The 18,649-nt window shown below is 47.4% G+C and overlaps 1 protein-coding gene and 1 long non-coding RNA gene across 5 annotated transcripts in view; one reads left to right on the plus strand and one right to left on the minus strand.

Annotated features, from left to right (window-relative positions):
• Positions 1–7,836: 7,836 nt before the first annotated feature.
• The window catches only part of LOC143423012 (uncharacterized), a 76,620-nt gene continuing 65,807 nt past the window's right edge, over positions 7,837–18,649 (minus strand). Inside the window, exon 2 of the long non-coding RNA XR_013101782.1 lies at positions 7,837–7,901. This is a non-coding gene — a long non-coding RNA (uncharacterized LOC143423012). The remainder of the gene's footprint in view (positions 7,902–18,649) is intronic.
• Positions 8,388–18,649, plus strand: part of LOC143422984 (paired box protein Pax-6) — a 58,320-nt gene continuing 48,058 nt past the window's right edge. For 3 of the 4 annotated variants that reach the window (XM_076894007.1, XM_076894011.1, XM_076894009.1), the window contains exons 1-2: positions 8,388–8,539; positions 13,798–13,921. In XM_076894007.1, the coding sequence (XP_076750122.1) occupies positions 13,909–13,921 (13 nt within the window). In that variant the 5' untranslated portion in view covers positions 8,388–8,539; positions 13,798–13,908. Of the gene's footprint in view, positions 8,540–12,808; positions 12,935–13,797; positions 13,922–18,649 lie in introns of those variants that run through there. The other variant, XM_076894008.1, reaches the window with a different exon arrangement.

Genomic DNA, 18,649 nt, shown 5'->3' on the forward strand with positions numbered 1-18,649 from the left:
CGTTGTCTGGTGTTTACACGCGTAACAGCCTCGAGGCGCTACATCACTTTGAAGTGTCGCATCTGCGGTTACCCAAGAACACCCCAACGGTTGAGCATCGTGGAAATCGGCGGAGAGCTACGCGTCGCCGTTTAATCCCTTCGCACGAAACGTGTGCCCGCGCGCACACGTTCCTGGCGGGCGGTAAAGCGATTTCGAGTGGAGGATTTTAAATCCAGGACCAGGAGTAGTATTCAATCTGTTACGGCACCCTCTACGATCCTTTCTTTGTGTCTTTGTGCCGCTCCGTTGCTGGGCATCTTCCACTGTGGCAAGGTGGATCCTCTATTAAACGCGAATGCTATACTGTACGAATACTCCTGCTTTTTTTATGTATCCATAAGTGGTTATTTTGGCTGGGATTTGGTTGAAGTGGTTGGGGTCAGAGTGCTCGTAGAATCGTACGTGCGTGCGAAGAATTGAATATTTCTACGTCGAATGCTAGACTAGGAGAGAAATTACACTCTTCTTGTACAGAAATTAGAAAATATAGGATACGTATTGTGCGATATGTACTGTGATACGAAACTTATCGCGGATACGAATAAGAGGGGACGAGAAAGTTTGTATACACGTAGCTTCGAGTCCCATAAAGGCGAGAAAACAAAAGAAATCAAGAGTCCGCGCGAAGCAGAGGGATTTCAACCCCTTGCCAGGAGAGCCGACTAAGTACTCGATTTTAATCCTACCCAATTCCACGCGACAATCAGCCTCCTCTCCACGTAAATCCATGGAACCGCCTACCTTCCTCTAATCCCAATGACACTTCTGCCTCTCGAGAACTGATCCCGCAATAGTGGTCGAAAGTTTTCATTGTGATTTCTTCCGCGACGGATCCACCCTCTCCTAGCTTCTCCAGTGTTACATGTGGGAAAGCTCGGTCAACATCGCTCGGATTTCCCTCGATGAATGGGCGTTACGAGCGCTCGTCGTCTTCTGTCAGTTTATAGAACGCGGACAGGCAGCTTGGCTTCTTGATTCTCGAAAACAGTTCTCGTTGGGGTAACCATTGTACAGGCGTGTACGAGCGTTACCTCAAATTTGATTTTCGAGGGCGTTTTTAAAATCCGCTGACACAATGTTCTCACAGCGTTCGATGTTTAGCCGTAGAACTCTGTTCTCTGTAACAGAAGTAACAGAACGCGAGATACACGCTGGTAGCTGGAATCATCCTGTAGCGAGGGTTCGAATATCCGTGGCATCTGGTCGAAAGTGTGAGAGGAACATTGTGGCCTGGTGCATAGTTCGCATTTCCTCGCTACATTCTCGGACCACGGCCCTGACCAGGAACATGATTAGTATACGCACACTTGACCTGGCCGACCTATTGTCAGCACGTACAGAGGGGGAGAGAGGGAGAGAATGACCATTATAACGATACTGAACACGAACACCCTATTATTCGACACCCTGGGGTGGCGGCGTTTGTTGACGCTTTATTAAAGTTCTTCTTCGGTCCGGGTGCGCGAATATAGACGCGTACGCGATATTTCCGAACGCAAGTCAAGGCGAACAACCCTCCTACACCCCCAAAAATACTTCGAAGGTACGCTATGCTTCCACTATTTTTCTGTGATCCTCACCAAATTTCAAAGACGCGTCAAGAGAGAAGAAACGTTACCTTTATTTCGTATATCGCACAAAAAATCCTTGAATAAGAGAAGAGAGTCATTAGACACGCTACCACGTCTGGTATCTTCCATCAGTCGTCGCGTCGTTGCGATTAAACGGAGCATGAAGCTCTTAATCTTCCCGGACAAAGTTTACCGATGTCGAGCGATCGAAACGACGTCCATCATCCGGAAGAGGTGAAACTGCGAGCAGGGCGCGACGAGGAGGGCGCGATAGACGGTGGCGCAAAGACAAACGAGAGCCACGGATGCCGCGTTATCGGATAATTTTTCTGGATTCCCGGCTAAACTAGCGAAATGATGGATCGACTTGCAGAGTGGCGGCTGAGTCGGGGGACCGGTAACGTGTGAAATTTTTGAAAGCCAGGCTAAGCGCGATCTCGCGCTCGACCGTGCGTGCACATTAGGCGCAAGCGTTGCCTCGACAATTTATGATCTTCCCATTTCTCCCTTCTGTCCTCCAACCTTCCATCTACGTATCCAGCTACCGATACCAATCGTTTATTCCTCGTCGTTGCGACAGAAACTCCAAAGATTTGGGGATTAATAACGCACGAAATTTCTATGAAACGATCCAGAATCAAATAATTAGTACATCGTCCTGAGAATTCCAAGATATCTACAGTCTACGTTTAAAATGATTTTCGTGTCTTCGAGAACGTGTAAACGTTGCGACAGAAACTCCAAAGATTTGGTGATTAATAACGCACGAAATTTCTATGAAACGATCCAGAATCAAATAATTAGTACATCGTTCTGAGTATTCTAAGATACCTACAGTCTACGTTTAAAATGATTTTCGTGTCTTCGAGAACGTGTAAACGTTGCGACAGAAATTCTAAAGATTTTGTGATTAATAACGCACGAAATTTCTACGAAACGATCCAGCATCAAATAATTGCTACATCGTCCTGAGAATTCCAAGATATCTACAGTCTGCGTTTAAAATGACTTTTGCGTCTTTGAAGACTTGTGAACATCGATAAATAAAAAATAGAAATACGTTTAATATTTCAGATCGTTCTAAAAATGAGCAGAGTCTCGAGGTGTTGCCTTTAGCGAGCGAAAGCGAGTTGCTCCGTCAGTTTTTCTGGCTCGCTCCACCCTCTGTCCCACCGAATTTCCCCATCTTCCCAAGCAACTCTCGAAATCGCGTCAGCATTTAGCCAGCAGTATATTAGGCGAAATACAAGCGGGCCATATCCTCTCACGGGCCATTACTGTTACCTTTGATCATCGCATGACCGGAGAGTGGTTAACGCTGCGTCATCAGAGCATGAATTTCTCTCTATCTGCCGGTATAATTTACAATCCGTGTCGGCATCCTCGCTGAACGTCCGAACCTGGATAGACCTCCTTCTACCCGGACCCCACGGAAATATACCCCGCCAGCCTCCGTTATCGGCGCGAGGCTTTCATTTTTCGTCTCCCGTATAAAAGACCAGATCGTCGTTACCAACCCCTTACACGAGAATTCGCTCCAAATTCCTAGTAACATTTTGGCTAACGCAGAAAATTTACTTCTCGACAGGACAACCGAATTTACAAGCAAAATTCGAGGAAGGATAGAGCAAACTCGACAATAAGATCATTTACTTAAGTAGCAGAGCCACGCGTCAGACATAGAGAAAGACATAGCGTAGTAATTGGATGGTCAGACGAGGACTCCAACTGCGATCGTAGGAGGACTTCCGCTCCACGTTGTCTGCACATCAAACAAGACCCAATAAAGGACAAATTACACTGTGCATTGCGAATCAGACTGGAATACTCTAAGGATTACCTCAAAATTTATGTAATATTTCTTAATATTTCATATATTTATTTATCTCGTCGATGATCGACGTCGAGTCGTTAAATGAGCATCGAACATATAAAAATATGATCGATAGCAGCCAGTGTCGAGGACTTTACTGACCGTGTGCGGGCCGCTTAATGTTTCGCGAGCGTACGCTTTCGCGTGTCCACTGTTTCGTAGCAGCCTGTTGCATGCTGGCACAAACTGACGTCACTTCCACCACCGGCTGCTGCACCGTTGGAGTGGGGTTGTGGCTGACTGACTCAGGGGCGTTGATGGTGGTGGGGTGAAAAGGGGAATATAACGCTCGGAGGGCGTGCTTGACAAAGGCGTGGTTACCGTGTCCCCACCCAACAATAAACAAGCGGCTCCGACGTTAATTTGTTTGTTTTATCCTTCTACGTGTTCTTTCGCTCCTTCGTACCAGGCTCTGGGCTTGTCCCCCCTTTTCCCGCTTCGGAATCTGCCTTTCACCTGTCCTCCTCGAGGCTCTCCGCTGAAACGCTCGCGCGCGATTATTTCATCGTCCAAATGTTTTTACGTAACAGCCCGCGAGGACTCGTTTCCGGTGGATTTCGCGAGCTTCGAGGATGCTGCGATCGCACGCAAGGCGTTCGAACAGGTACACACGTGGCCGGGAAGAAATCACGTGGGGTGGATGTTCGAAGTAGCTGAGTTACTTTGCGACTCCTTCTCATTTCTCAAAAATTAATCTCGAGAATGGTATATTAAAAGCAGTAAGTTCGTCCGCGATTGTTTCATCGTCCAAATTTTTTACGTAACAGCCCGTGAGGATTTGTTTCTGGTGGATTTCGCGAACTTCGAGGATGCTGCGATCGCACGCACTGTGTTCGAACAGGTACACACGTGGCCTGGAAGAAATCGTTGGGGTGGAAGTTCGAAGTAGCTGAGTTACTTCGCGATAAATTCATCTCTTCTGATCATTTTTCAAAAATTGATCTCGAGAATGGTATATTAAAAGCAGTAAGTTCGTCCGCGATTGTTTCATCGTCCAAATTTTTTACGTAACAGCCCGTGAGGATTTGTTTCTGGTGGATTTCGCGAACTTGGAGGAAGCTGCGATCGCACGCACTGTGTTCGAACAGGTATACACGTGGCATGGAAGAAATCGTTGGGGTGGAAGTTCGAAGTAGCTGAGTTACTTCGCGATAAATTCATCTCTTCTGATCATTTTTCAAAAATTGATCTCGAGAATGGTATATCAAAGCAGCGTGCAATAATTGAAATTAAGGGAAAAGCTAGCTATCCACCCCCGTTCTCCAATTTTGGGATCTTCTTAGCTGCCGTTTTTTGGTCCTGAGGGTATCGTAGAATGTTGCAGCATTGCGCTCTGTCTGTACACGTCTCATTAGTTTCGAGAAGCAGCCATTTTATGTTGCATATCTTGACTGTAGACAATTTTTTTTTAAAGAACGAAGAACGCGATTGAGTGGAAAAAGATCCGAAGGGCGCAGTAGGGTTAACTCGATGGGTGGTTTGAAGTCGGATGGCATAATTTTTAGGGGCCGTGGATGGTTAATTAGGCGTTCAAGTTGGGCAGGCTACCATACAACATTACCTGGCCTTATATAGAGCTTTGTTTCTTCGACGTTGGATAAAAATACGGAAATATCTTTTTTTTACGGTTACCGTTTGTTGAGAAACGTAACACAAATGGGATTAAAGTAATAAGATACGAGTAATTAATTGTCGTACACTTATAATTATTCATTGGGATGCGAAATAGTCGGAGTGAAGTGTGATTTTAAAATGTATCCGCTTATATTAACTATATAATTACTTAGGCAAGAGTCGATGCTTAAATGGAAAGACATGCGTCTTGAAGCCGCCAGTAGATTATCCCTTTACATAACCAGACACCAGCGACCGTATTAGAAAGATATTCGAGTTTCGAGTACTTCATCCTATAATTTCACCTCTATAAGTTACAAAATATAATCAGAGATTTAACTACACAATAATTTATTTCTTTCACATAAATTTCAAGTATGATCACGTTAGAGGCGCATGAATAAAAGTAAGTTTTGCGCGCAAATAGCAGACCATTGGGAAGAGAACTCGAGTCGATGAGTGGATGAATAATAGCGAAAACGAGGGAAGGTGTGACTAATCGCGGTCAGCGTCGAAATATTATCCCGCGCTCATGCAGATCCACCCTAGATATGAAATTCGTTAGAATCGATCTTAGCCAAGCGGCGGAGGGATGCTCGGAAACGGGGAACGACTTGACCTTGGCTGGATTCACGCGTAGCTGAGCTAACGCAAAATCGAAACGCGTTACTTCCACAGCTTGGATCTCCTAAAGCTGGCTTCACATCGTGACTTGTAGTCCGCAGCCTCCCTCGACTGTGGTATCCGACTCGCGACTCGCGTTACGAGCTCGAAACAGTCGCGAATGAACCGTTCGCGCGAATCTCACGCGCGAGAAAATCATCTTCAGCGTCAGATCCTCGCGAGTCATTGACCTTACTCTGCAACTGGCCGTTATCTCGTTAACGATTGCATAAAACGTTTGATAGGGCGCTTTCGCCACGGATAATGGTCCACTTTTGCGCTCTGAGCACCCTTTCGAATGGCACTTACGTGGTAACCTTACAAACACACGTGAGAAAGTTGTTTCTAACACCTCTTCCTATCGTTAACAATATTTGAGGCTTCTCCACGTATACCACATACATTTTCTAATAGATAGATGTTTAATTGTTCGATAGATACTCCAAGAACTTTTACAATTACCTATAAGCGACAAATCGACGAGATATGTAATCGTGAAAACTATCCGTGTACACAGAAACCGTCTGCGTACTTGTTGAAATGACGATTTTGGGCGCGAGAAGCAAATCGAAAATGACCAATAGCAGTTTCGTGTGAAACGAGCTTGTTTCTTAGCGAAAGGGAGGACCTAAACGCGCGCGCCACTGACAGGGGTTGATGCAGTTATTCCTTTCTCCGTCGGGCCACCCCTTGTCTCGAAGCGGCTCGCGCGCGGGGGAGTCCGTGACAGAAGAAGAGAGGGTGACTCACCCCCTGCGCACGCTGCGTACTTTCGAGTGCATAGCACCCACAAGCGAGCCACGCGTGACTAGATACCGTTTTTTCTCCTTTTTTCGCGCTAAGGGGGCCACTGGATATTATATTTTAATACGTTATCGTGGCGAGTTTCGCAAGATGAGAGGAAGACTAATACACGAGGCTCAGTTTTGGAAGTTTCGAAAGTTGGAACGAAAGTTGTTACCCTGTGCCAGGAAATATTAAGAATTTCGAAACTTCGGCTGGTCGAGTTGAAGCGAATTAGGTGACACATCGACGAACGTTTGTCGTAAAGGGTGAATATTACGCGTGTTACTGTTAGATCGAGCGATTATTTAACGGAGTAATTAATCGAACTTCGTTACCTGAGTTAACGAGCGAGAAAATAATAGAACCGATAAGCTATCCAGCGGCGTTACAAATACGCTAACACGCGGCACAAATACGTGCCACTGTGCAAATACACGTACATTTACATTCGAATCGTAAAATCTGTTATCGTATTACTCCTTGGCATTCCGTGGAACGAGAAATACCGGTCCGCATACCGATTAACGCATTCATCGATCCCGCGTTACGTCCCATTAGCCACCGAAAATCTGAACTCGAATCAATGCCGCGAATACCGAACTATTATGTATAATACCGTAGTAATTGATCTACGAACCTCTCGAACGCTCCTGCCGCGCAACGTCTGAGCCAGACCAAACGAAGAAGTATCCGTGCGACCAGCGAGAAACGAAAAACGAATCGAAGGAAAAAAAAAGAAAACCAGAAAGAACGAAAAGAAAAACAGATTCGCGCGGATGGAAAAGAAAATGAGTACTCTGTCCCATAGAAAATAATTAGAAGGCAGACAGCAGTGCCGCGCAGGCAGCCAGTCGGTCTCCATCTGGCGCGAACTTATCACACGCACCCTTATCCCGTCGCGTTCTGCAAGGTTCTGGGGTGGTTGGCGCAGGCGCGGCGCCCCTACAACACGCGCCCTCCGATGAGCCTTCCGCACGGTTGAGCATTTCCACCATTCAGAATCGATGATGTCACGAAGCGGAGCCAGCATCCCCACTGTCGACCGTAGCCGAGGGTGGTGGTGGTAACGATGCCCTCCGCCCATTGGTCCGACGTACTCGAGGCACCAACACGAATCGCGGGGTCGCCAGCACGACCCAACGAGAGTCCGCAAGTCGTTGCGTACCAGTCCGTGCGTGTGCTTTACCTAATAATATTTCCACGGCCAGCAGTGCCCGCACTAGTGTTCACCGTTTCTCTCAGCTCTCTCCCGACTTCACGGTCTCTCGCCTTCTCTCGTTCACTGGCTCTCCCACTTTCTCTATTTCTCTCTCTCTCTCTCTCTCTCTCTCTCTATCTCTATCTCTCTCTGTCTCCCCCTCGCACTTTCAACCCGTGGCCCGTGGTCTCTCGTTCGGTACCGCGCGCTCGCCAACCCCTGTGTGCGGACTCCGCACGGGGGTCTCTCTCCAGAGAGAGAGCCAAGAAACGAGAAGAATCGCGGTGCAGAGCAGCACGTGTGCTGCGCTCGTGCGGATCGTACGAGACACCCCCGTTGCGCGTTCACCTCTACGTACCACGATCGCTGAACTTGGGATCCACGGACGATCAATCCCTCGCTGGTATCGTGACGGTGATCGTCGTTGGTATCGTTGGTTCGGTTCGGTTTCTACCAGTGCTCATATCGAAGGAGTTCGCGTCTGAGATTGGGATCGAGGCGCGGATCAGAGATCTCTCACGGCTAGATTGATCGTGGGCCTGTCCGAGGGGGTTGTCCTTGGATCTGAACCGGTGTCGAGTTCGTTGGATCTCTTGGTCGAGGAGGCGAGAGTCGCGCGCGGGTTACCTCGTCGCAGAGTGACCTGGACACGTGAGTGACTGTCGCGTGCTTTCGTGAGAATTGTGCGAAAGTGCACCCTGTGACGGTATCCACGTTGTCTACGCCGGATTCCTCGTGCTGCTCCCTGCGCGGGTTGGTCGGGGGGACAGCGTCGGCCGACGGCAGCTTTTGGTACGTATGCAATCACGTGGCCACGTTTGTTACCTACGCTGTGTGACTGCCAGTGGTTAGAGAATTGTTGCTGCCTGGGAATTTGCGAACGATTACGGGCTAAGTAAAGATTTAAGGTAGTTGTTGGAGGTTTTAGGCGTGCAGTTTGTCGCGCGACTTCTGCGAGAGGATGAACTGCTTGCACTTTATTGCTCAGTGGACTGCTACCGCGACTTCTTTGATCGAGTGACTCTTTCGTAGCTTTGTAGCTGGGAAGCTTGCTTCTGAGAGTTTAGCGAGTTTTGTCGATCTTCTACTGTCGCTTTCTACTGGTGACATTGCTCGAGTTAGTAAATATGCGAGTAATTTGGATTCTGTCGAGTGCCTGGTTGATAAAATCGCAAGGTAATCCGCGAAATCACTGCACAGTGACTGAAACGTTCCAGTGTATCATAAAAGAAGCGTTTAAATCAGTCGAGAAAATTGTTTGAGAGAATTGGAGCATTTCTTGTAGGAATTCACGTGGAGACATTTCCTTTCGCGCTAAAAATCAGTACCAGTATCGAAGGCTACAAGAATTAATGTCAAAGAAGAGAAACCGGACAGTCTGTCGAACCACTCCAATCTAAACAATTCGCGAGCAACCCTAAATAACCGCAACCCTATCATTTCCTTCAACAGTAGAAACTCATCAGTCACGCCATCAACCATTGCTCGCGATTAAATTAAACTCCCGATTCGCGAAGCACAATCGTCGAGAGAGTCTCGCACCACACGAATCTGCGCCATTTCACGAATTCACCGCTGAAAACTATGGCTCGTTTGCGGCTTTGGTAGCGAGAAGAGAGAAAAAAAAAAAATTGAAACGAGATTCCCCATTGCGGCAAGGTAAGTACAACGGTGGCGCGGTGTCGAAAGGAGACACCCCTCGCGCTTGTCTTGCCGCTTAATAGCCAGTATCAGGCCGTGAACGCGAATCCACGGTGCGTGTGCGAGGATGCAGATTGCATACACGTACCGTATAATACAGCTTAAAGGCACAATACACCCTCTATGAGCGCGCTGTATCAGGGATGAATGTGATTGAACGGTACGTTGAGTTTCACTGTCTCTGTTACGCTGTTCCACCCCGCTTCCACGCGGCTTGCTCTGCGTCTCTCCTTCCCGTTGCTCAGCTACAGGGTGTTCGTCCACTAGAAACGATCCCAGTAGCTAAATTCACGCGAAACGGATGCACGATCGACGTCGAGGGCGCGTAAGACAATCCGTCGGATGGCGAAGGACTAAATGACTGAGCAGTGGTCGTTCCAATGGAAAGTTTGGAAAAGTTGAACCCAATAGTGTAAACGCAGAGTGCTTCGAGCAGACTGTTTTATCCGCTATTTTTCTTTCTATATTCCAAATTCGTCGAGTATAAGGTATGTTCGTCTGTTTGAAAGGTCGATACTCGTCGATTTCCAGAGCACCCCGTATGTTACGTCCGCGTCTGCGTTCCCATTTCCCTGTTTCCCTTTCATCGCGTCGTTCTCGCACGGTATTATGGTGTAATTAGGCGATAGACTACACGACTCGCCGTGTAAAATCCGTCGAAGTGTACGGAGCGTACGCGGTGAATGGCCGCGCGCACAAGTGTTGGACACCCCGCGGTGACATTCGTCGAGCCGCATTGTGAACCGCGGCTTTCCTCGAGTCGACGAGGGTTTCGTTGTTCGCCAGTGATTTTTCTGCCGGCCCGTCGCCGCTTAAAAACTGTTTTACGCCGCGTGTATACGCGGTGGATCGATCGTGACGGTCGAGAGGCGATCGAGAAGTTGAAAGAGATTCTATAACCCTTTATGGTCCATCTGTTTCGAACAATCGCAGAGCTGAGCGCTCGTCGAAGGGAGAGGACTGATATTGGAAAATTAACCGCCTCTAGCGAGACGATATCGCTTACCTTCGGTTATTCTATAAGCAAAGACGATAGCACGCTGAAAAACGTGCGTGAAATAAATTCTGTGACGCGTCACGGATTAATTCTGGGGAATTTGTTCTGTTAATATTAGTTAGGGAGATTGGATCGAGTCATCGGTCGCGAAAAGTCAATCGATAAATCCAATTAACTGGTTCGAAATCGTTCAAAGAAGGTAAATGGCGATTCCCCCGGCAGGAGGCCAGAATTGCATTAACGTAAATCGTTTCACACGCTCCGAGAGGCTTCCATAAGATCTATAATCGTTTAACAGCCAGTTGACTATACATATTATTAACGTGTCGTTAAACAGCCGTGGATATCGTGTAAATGATGTATACATACGCGGGGTACATGCATATTAACATTGATCGATAGACTGTGCGGCGTTTTATTACATATATAAAAACTATCGTTACGAAAATAAATTATCCTAAATTCATTAACCCTCTCGCGGTTCTCCCTTGTCTTGCTCGTGATGGACGACGTGTACGCGGCGCGAGCGATTTTCAGCATATTCATTCGCGTATAAAAGAAGAAGGAAAACGTGTAACGATGAAAAATGTGCCTTGAGAGCAATTTTTTGTTTGGTCGTCGAATAGTTTTTGTACTCGTCCAGGTAAAGTCGCAAGTTCAATAAATGTACAATTAGCGACGGCGTAAACTTATCAAACGAATCGAAATGGAAAGTGCAAAGTTGATGAGAGAAAAGTTATTCGTGCCAGAAAAACAAGCGTTATTCTAGCGTTTCTCGTCTCTACTGCCCCTAATGCACTTTACTCGCAGTTAAACCGTATCGTAACCGCGAGGCAGTAAACTCGAATTACGAATTACAAGAGGAAACGAACTCGAAGAGGAAACGGACGACGTGCCAATACACAAAACGAAGAAAAGAAGGAACGATACGATCTTACGATAATGAAAGTATAAATAACCAGAATTCGACTCGGCTGAATACGCGTCCACGTCCCGTACCCCGCGGTAATTATTAATTAACACGCGTAAGCGAAATAGAATGGCGGCGGAAGTCAGTGCGTACGGTAACGCGAGCGAGCAGTTAATTCCTGCGGGTTTGTTCACGTATTACGGGGGGGTGAATTTGGAGCCCGTTACCGTGGCGGGTGGCGATGCTGGATGCTGGTGCCATTAACAGTGTTTCGCCGGAAATGTAAAGCATAATGCGCCGCTGGCTCGTGGATACGGAACCTATTACTATCCGTCTGTATAATGCCAACCCCTCGCTGTCGTCTCGCGTTGTTGCACGCGCGTTGAAGAAGTTTCAAGGGGTTGTCGTAGAACGTGTGGATTTTCAATTATCCCATTCGTACGACTGTCGATCGTACAGTTGCAAAAATTAGCTGACAAAAATAACGGAATGCGCTATTAGAAGCTAGTTCGCTTGGTTCGATCGAAGGAAAATTGTTTGTTAGTCGTTCGTGATTCAATGTCTGTATCAGTACGTTGGATTAGGTTGATAACGTTTATCCTGGATAGAAATCGGCAATGACAGTCAGATCGGGAAGCAGAGCTGGCTAAATCAACAGCTAGACGTCTTGTAAGCACCAGCCAGCGCGATCTTGTTTGCACTCAGTCGCGCATAATCCAAGGTAATCCCTCTTGCAGAACATACGAGTGCGATGTAAGTACTTTACTCTCATTTTACGACACTTTTTACCCTCGCTAGTCCCCTGTCGCGTGCGTGTTTCGTCGTTTCTACCCTTCGTAGAAGTGGCGACGGAAACGGGAACAAGTAGGGATAGTTTTCGGGTAAAAGTGTTTCGAGTTAAATGCTCGCATCGGAAGGTGTGTCTTCGTTAAAGAGTCAGGATGAGTAGGTGCAACAATATTCAGGAAACGATACTGAAAAATCGCTGTTATGTTTTAAGTATTATTATATATAGCGCTATTGTGTGTCAGGTGTTTGACGAAAAATCACGAGTGACGTCAGTGGGGGACGCGAAAGCGTCGGCTGGCTCCTTTGTCATTGCTCAAGAACACGCAGTGCTCGTCGAGACGCCGTTCCTCGCTGTTGTAACCAAATCGATCCGCGTTTGTGCGCTAATTATCGCGCCACTCGCGACCCCTCGCTGTCTCCAAGCGATACCACCGTTTCTCTTTGCTTTTTCCCTGTGTTTTTATTTTTCCCTGTTTTCTTTTTCTTTCTTTTTTCGCTTTAATTCCGCCGCGCGTACCATCGCCGCGAGACGCGCGAAACGGTAATTACGACACTCGACGTACGCCGTCAGGTTGCCGACGAAAACACAGACGCGTCTGCCAGCGCGCGTGCTCGCGCGCGTACGCGTCTATCTAAGCTCTTTAAAGAAAAGGGCTTTCGCGTACCGCGGAGGAACGCATTGTGCCCTTAAGCTCCTCCGCTCGCAGGAGACACGGCGACGATTCTTTTGCTCAACAAGTCGTGGCCTCCCCAGACCGCGACTCGTTACACGATGCAGCTAATTAGAACGGTGGGACACCTTTTCAATGTTTGCCGCGCGATAATTACGAGGCCGATTCTCGTTATTCGGCTTGACGAGCGTCCATTAATTAGGCGCCGCTGTGATATCGCGCGAACGCGAGTCGACGATCAGAGGAAAACGAGGAATTTCTAAACCGCTAACTTTCACAGTTAAATGTGTCCTCGCGTTGCTTTTTCGTATGTTCGTTTGGATATCGATAGATTTTTCTACTCTCGTCTCTATTGTCGTTATTGTATATCATATATTGCCCAATTGGCGGCGATCTTCCCAACAATTCCCTTCTCCAATGATTTCTTACACAAATGTTATAAAATACCCGCATAAGTAGTAATACTAAATGTACGAATGCGTGCGTTAGCTATCCTATAAGTGGATAATCAGTTTCTCTGGAGCGTCGTGTTTTAATCGCTTCGAGGCAGCCGATTAACACTTGCGTAGCGATATGCAGATTCGACGGAATTTACACAGGTGTGAATTCGACGCGATACCACGAAACTTTTTTCGGAATTTGATCTCGAAAGCCGAGCACCCTTGGAGAGGCACAGTTTGAAAAAGTCGTCGCGCGTGATCAGAGTTTCGATCGCAAGTTCTCGCTTTTATTTATGTACGAATGAAACTTTTTACGGTATCAACTTCTTCATTAATTCCTTATTCTCTCTCTCTCTCTCTCTTTTTCTCTCATATAATATCGATACAAACATTTCTACGAACGTTACACGAGTGTTCGCGGTTCCCTTTTTTAATCTTGCGAAAAGTTGTACGAAAATTATGACAAAGATGGACGTTTCAGTCGTTAAGATGCAGGTAGACTTAGTATAGATGAGTTTTGAGTGAAAATTCGATTGTTTCAGTGACCGGAAGTGCCTAAAGGCCCGAAGATTCTGCCTTCGCAGCAGCTGGGCGCTGCGGTCGCTCCATGGCCGGGCGCCACCGGCCTCCTAGCCTCTGTCACCGCTGACGACATGGCACACAAGGGTGAGTTCCTCCCCCACGTCTCCTCATACGCCTTAGAATCATTAAAAAAATTTTTAATCGAAGATAAAACGTGTCAGACGTGCAAAAAAAAGGATAAAAATTAAGCAATACGGGAATTCCACGTGGCACTGATAGATCCATCGTCGATATTTTTCTACTAAATAATCGACGTTGGATGCAAAATATGTACGACACGCAAAGAGTTCCTCAAACAGCAGATAAACGTTTCGATATCGACGCTGTAATCTTGTTCCGTTAATATTTAACCAACGTTGCGTAACAATTCATTGGGACCGAGCATTCTACATTTCACACGCGTCCATAGTCGCGTTGGATCATGGCGTGCAGGAACACTTGTCGAAATATTATTTACCCCGTTCTTAATCGCGAGCGAAAAATAACCTCGTAAACATGCGGCTATCGCGAGAGATAATTCGAATAACGATTGCTATTCGTATAATTTTTCCAATTAGGTAAATAAAATGAGGATAACAGAAGGAATTTAATTATAGTTATTAAATTTTTCCCTCTTTTATGCGTCATATTGCCCCGTACTCGAGTAACGTGAGATTGGCCCAACGAAGACGATAACCATGGAAATTATTTGGAATATAAAAGTTGTTTGGTCTCGAGCGAACAGACGACGACGAGGATGATAAAAGCCTCAGGTGCCACAGTTCGAAGGCGAAAATTTGTTGGAACGCGGCAATAACCTCGCACAAGCCATTTAAACCGAGAACTGGCGAAACTCGCGCGCGGAGATCCGCGAGGAATTATAGCCGCGCGCAGCGGGTAGGGCAGGAGAACCGGGGATAGCCGTGAAGTCGAATCGAAACGTCCGAGAAGCAAGAGGGAGGACGTTCGGTTGATGGCTAAGGCGTTTAACCCCATTAGTCCTGAATGGAAGTTCACCTCGTCTCTCTTTCTCCTCGCCTTTCCAAGTTTCCTCCTCGCTGTCCCGCGCGCGCGCTTCCTCGAGCTCTCTTAACACGAGGCGGAGGGGTGTACGCGGTCCAAAGAGGATGAACAGACGACGTCTCAAGGCTTTCTAAAGCCGGGCTCCTGCCTGAAACTGGCTGCTCACTTCACGTATTGATTTCCATTCTCTTACGCCTTCCGACGCTCGCCCTTTTCCGCGACTCTTCAACCGCCACCCCCCCTCTCAGCGACGCCGCTATTCGAAAATCGCCACCCTTCGATAGGATCCTTGTATCGAGTCGTATCCTCGCTGATTCGATGCGAAACGCGACGACGAACCTTCGCGCGTCCATCGCGAGCTTCGACCCCGATTCTTATCTTGCTCGACCGCTAACCGCGATTACGATTCGATCCTCGACCGGCTACCAGTCGTACGAGACGAGTTGGTCGAACGGGGGCCAAGAGAAAAAAAGAAGATGGTGGATGAAAAACGCGGGCTGAAGCGAGAGGAGGAGAGAAAAATAGAGGAGGAGACTCGATTTGCTCCCGTGACGAGGAGAAACCGGAAACACGATTTGTACGTACGATCGATCAAAACCCTCGTCGTCTGCTGGCATCGCGGCCGACCGTCGTTCCCATCGAGGTGATTCGATGAGCTAACGCCAACTTAACGCTACACACCCCACTGGGCCGCACTCGGTCAGATAACTCGTGGATTTTCGAGCACCGCGCAGATTCACGCTCGCTCACTTGTAGATTCTTCGATGATTTAATTCCCACCGACCATTTAACACGTCAACTTGAGGCTCGAACGGCGGAACGCCATTTAACCCGCGGGCCTGTCGTCGTGCAAGACGGTCCGGATAACTGGATCGCCCGTATAATAGGCTACCCCGCTAATCCTTTTCGCCCATCGACTTTGCGTTACTCTCTTCCTACGCTTCTCGAGTTCGAGATATTTGAAAAGATACAAAGATCCGTAGAAAATGTTTTTGTACAGAAATGTTGTTTATATATCGCATGAAACGTATGAAATGGCATCTGAAAACGTTTCGAGCGCTTAGCAATGTCTGACTCGAGACTATTTTTTTGCCGAATTAAGTGTCGAAGTACAGAGTCCTGATGAAGAACGGATTTCTATGGAGGGAGGGGCTGCTATCAGATTTAATCAAGGTTTTAGGGCCATTCACGAGTATCTGGGTAAAGGAACTCTGTGACTAACGACGAAGGTTTGGTTCTAATTTCTGGCGAGAGTTTCGAAAGTTCGACAACTCCTCGGGGTAGTTCACGAAACCGAGACTCCATAAATTCTGTCATTAATTTGCTAATGGATCAGAAACGGTGGCAACTCCAATAACAAGCCCTCGATTTTACGGCAACTTCGCGTATTTTACCTCCTGAAAATTCTATCGCCCTATCCTGTTTAATTTCGCGTGCGACGACGAATCTCCACCGTATTAATAAATTTAATTAATTCATCAAATACATTGCCGAACTCATACAACACCGGATCTCAAGGAATTTCAATATTTCGTCAACATTTCATAAATTACTCTTCCCGTTCTTTGTTGCTTCAAAATTAACGCTCAACACATCCGACAATTCGAAAAGAAGTCATAGAATTCCATCTCGACAGTCGTCCACGTGTAATTCTCGTTGAGAATCAAACGAGAACATCAATTAAAACAGTCTGAAATAAAACGTGGCCAAGGGTTTCCCAGTCGCGGACGAAAAATCCCGGCGGAAAGTCCCGGAAGTTTAAAGAATCGCTCGACCTCCGGCACCCAAGTGCGCGCTCGAGCGATCGCGTGTCAACGGCGGCGTCTCGTCAACGAATCACCCCCCGCAGCCGTCGCTCGCGAGGGATGAGACGATGGTGGCAGTTAAACCGAGGAGAACGAAGCAGGAGCTGGAGGCGCGGAATAAGAATAAGAGGAAATCGCTACGCTCTTCCTATCCTCCTCTTTCCATCGCCAGGCTCCTCGTGCCATAACCGGGAACGGAAAACGAGCGGCGGAGGCGAAAAAAGAGGGTGGCCCCGGGGTCGCGCTAAGCATTGATCGTTTCTGAATTCCGAAGAGATGGTACTCGTAGCGCGCGTTTTCCTCTTCCTCTTCTCTTCGATCCTCTGTCTCTTCTCGTCTTCGTTCAGAGGCTTCTCAAAATTGTTTTCATCTTTGTAAAAGAATAGAAGAAAATTTGTAAACATATTACCAAGGCGAAAAAGGGGGTGGCCACGGAGTTGCGCTAAGCATTGATCGTTTCTGAATTCCGAAGAGATGGTACTCGTGGCGCGCGTTTTCTTTTTCCTCTTCTTTTCGATCCTCTGTCTCTTCTCGTCTTCGTTCAGAGGCTTCTCAAAATTGTTTCCATCTTTGTAAAAGTATAGAAGAAAATTTGTAAACATATTACCAAGGCGAAAAAAGGGGGTGGCCACGGAGTTGCGCTAAGCATTCATCGTTTCTGAATTCCAAAGAGATGGTACTCGTGGCGCGCGTTTTCTTTTTCCTCTTCTTTTCGATCCTCTGTCTCTTCTCGTCTTCGTTCAGAGGCTTCTCAGAAATGTTTTCATCCCTGTAAAAGTATAGAAGAAAATTTGTAAACATATTTCACGCATTCCATCCGCTCTCGTCTCACCTTCTAATCGTATCATCGGATAGAGATAAATATTCCTCGCGAAACGTTTTAAGTCCCGAGTAGGCAAAAGAAGAATCTCCCTCTTCACCTTTGTTAAGGAACGAAGAGGCGCAACTGTTCCGTGCGCAAACACGTAGCCTCTTTTCTGACAGTTAAACGAACGAAGCGAAGGGAACAAGAGTACAGAGAGACAAAGCCCGGTATCAGAAGAAGGAGATGACGAGGGGAAGGAAACGGAATAAGAAGAAGAAGTGTATGTGTGTATATAGCGGAAAGAGCAAAGGATGCTACACTCTTTGCGGAGAAAGGTCTCTTCGAGGGACAGGGGAGGGCGGCGAGGCGCTTTGAACGTAGAATTCCACGGCCTCCTTCGCGCGACGGCACCCTTTTCTCTCGACGCGGAAGAAAGGAAGAGGGTGTTGGTATTTTTATGTGGAAGCAGTTACGAATTAATTGAATGACGCAAGGAGAGAGCCGCTGGGGGGAGGAGGAGAAATACGCTCGGGGGATCAAAGAACTTTCCTCTCTTCCCTCGTCCCCGTGTACACGCGTTGCATCGCTCGATGAATGTTTAATCCTCGCGATCGTCCAGCAACAATTTGCGAGAGCAGCAGAGTTACTCTCGTCCATCGCGAATCCATCATCGGAACGATGAAAAATGCTGGACGGTACTCTGAAGACAGTCGAATCCGTGGGACGTCCGTACGTCTTGCATCAAGTGTATTCGGCTGTGAAATTCCCTGTTCAAACAGAAACGGGTGGCTGGCGCTATTTCGGCTGCTGGCTTGGTCCAGGCTGGAAAAGATGGGAGAGGCCGTCGGACGGGATGGCCCGGAGGAATTCTTGGACCAATACGCGAGGGGCAGAGGACGAGTACGTTACTCGCTGTACGTACAACTCGAGGAGAAATTCACCGTTGTACCCTGCACACGTACGAAATGGCTCGATGGATGGATAGTCGTAAAATCCACGATCCTCCGCTCTCCTCTGGCGCTGGCTCCGATCCGCAGGAGCGACGGGCTCCTAGCTACGGATGGCATAACGCTCTGTACCTCGTCGAGCCGCAATGGCAGAAATTGGGATCGCCATGCGCAGGTCTTGCTCGATACTTTCGAATACAATTATACGTGGGAGGAACTACAATAGTTGTGGTCTCTGAAGGATTAAAGGGAT

Source organism: Xylocopa sonorina, chromosome 4 (assembly GCF_050948175.1).
Source record: "Xylocopa sonorina isolate GNS202 chromosome 4, iyXylSono1_principal, whole genome shotgun sequence".
In the NCBI taxonomy this organism is placed as follows: Eukaryota; Metazoa; Arthropoda; class Insecta; order Hymenoptera; family Apidae; genus Xylocopa; species Xylocopa sonorina.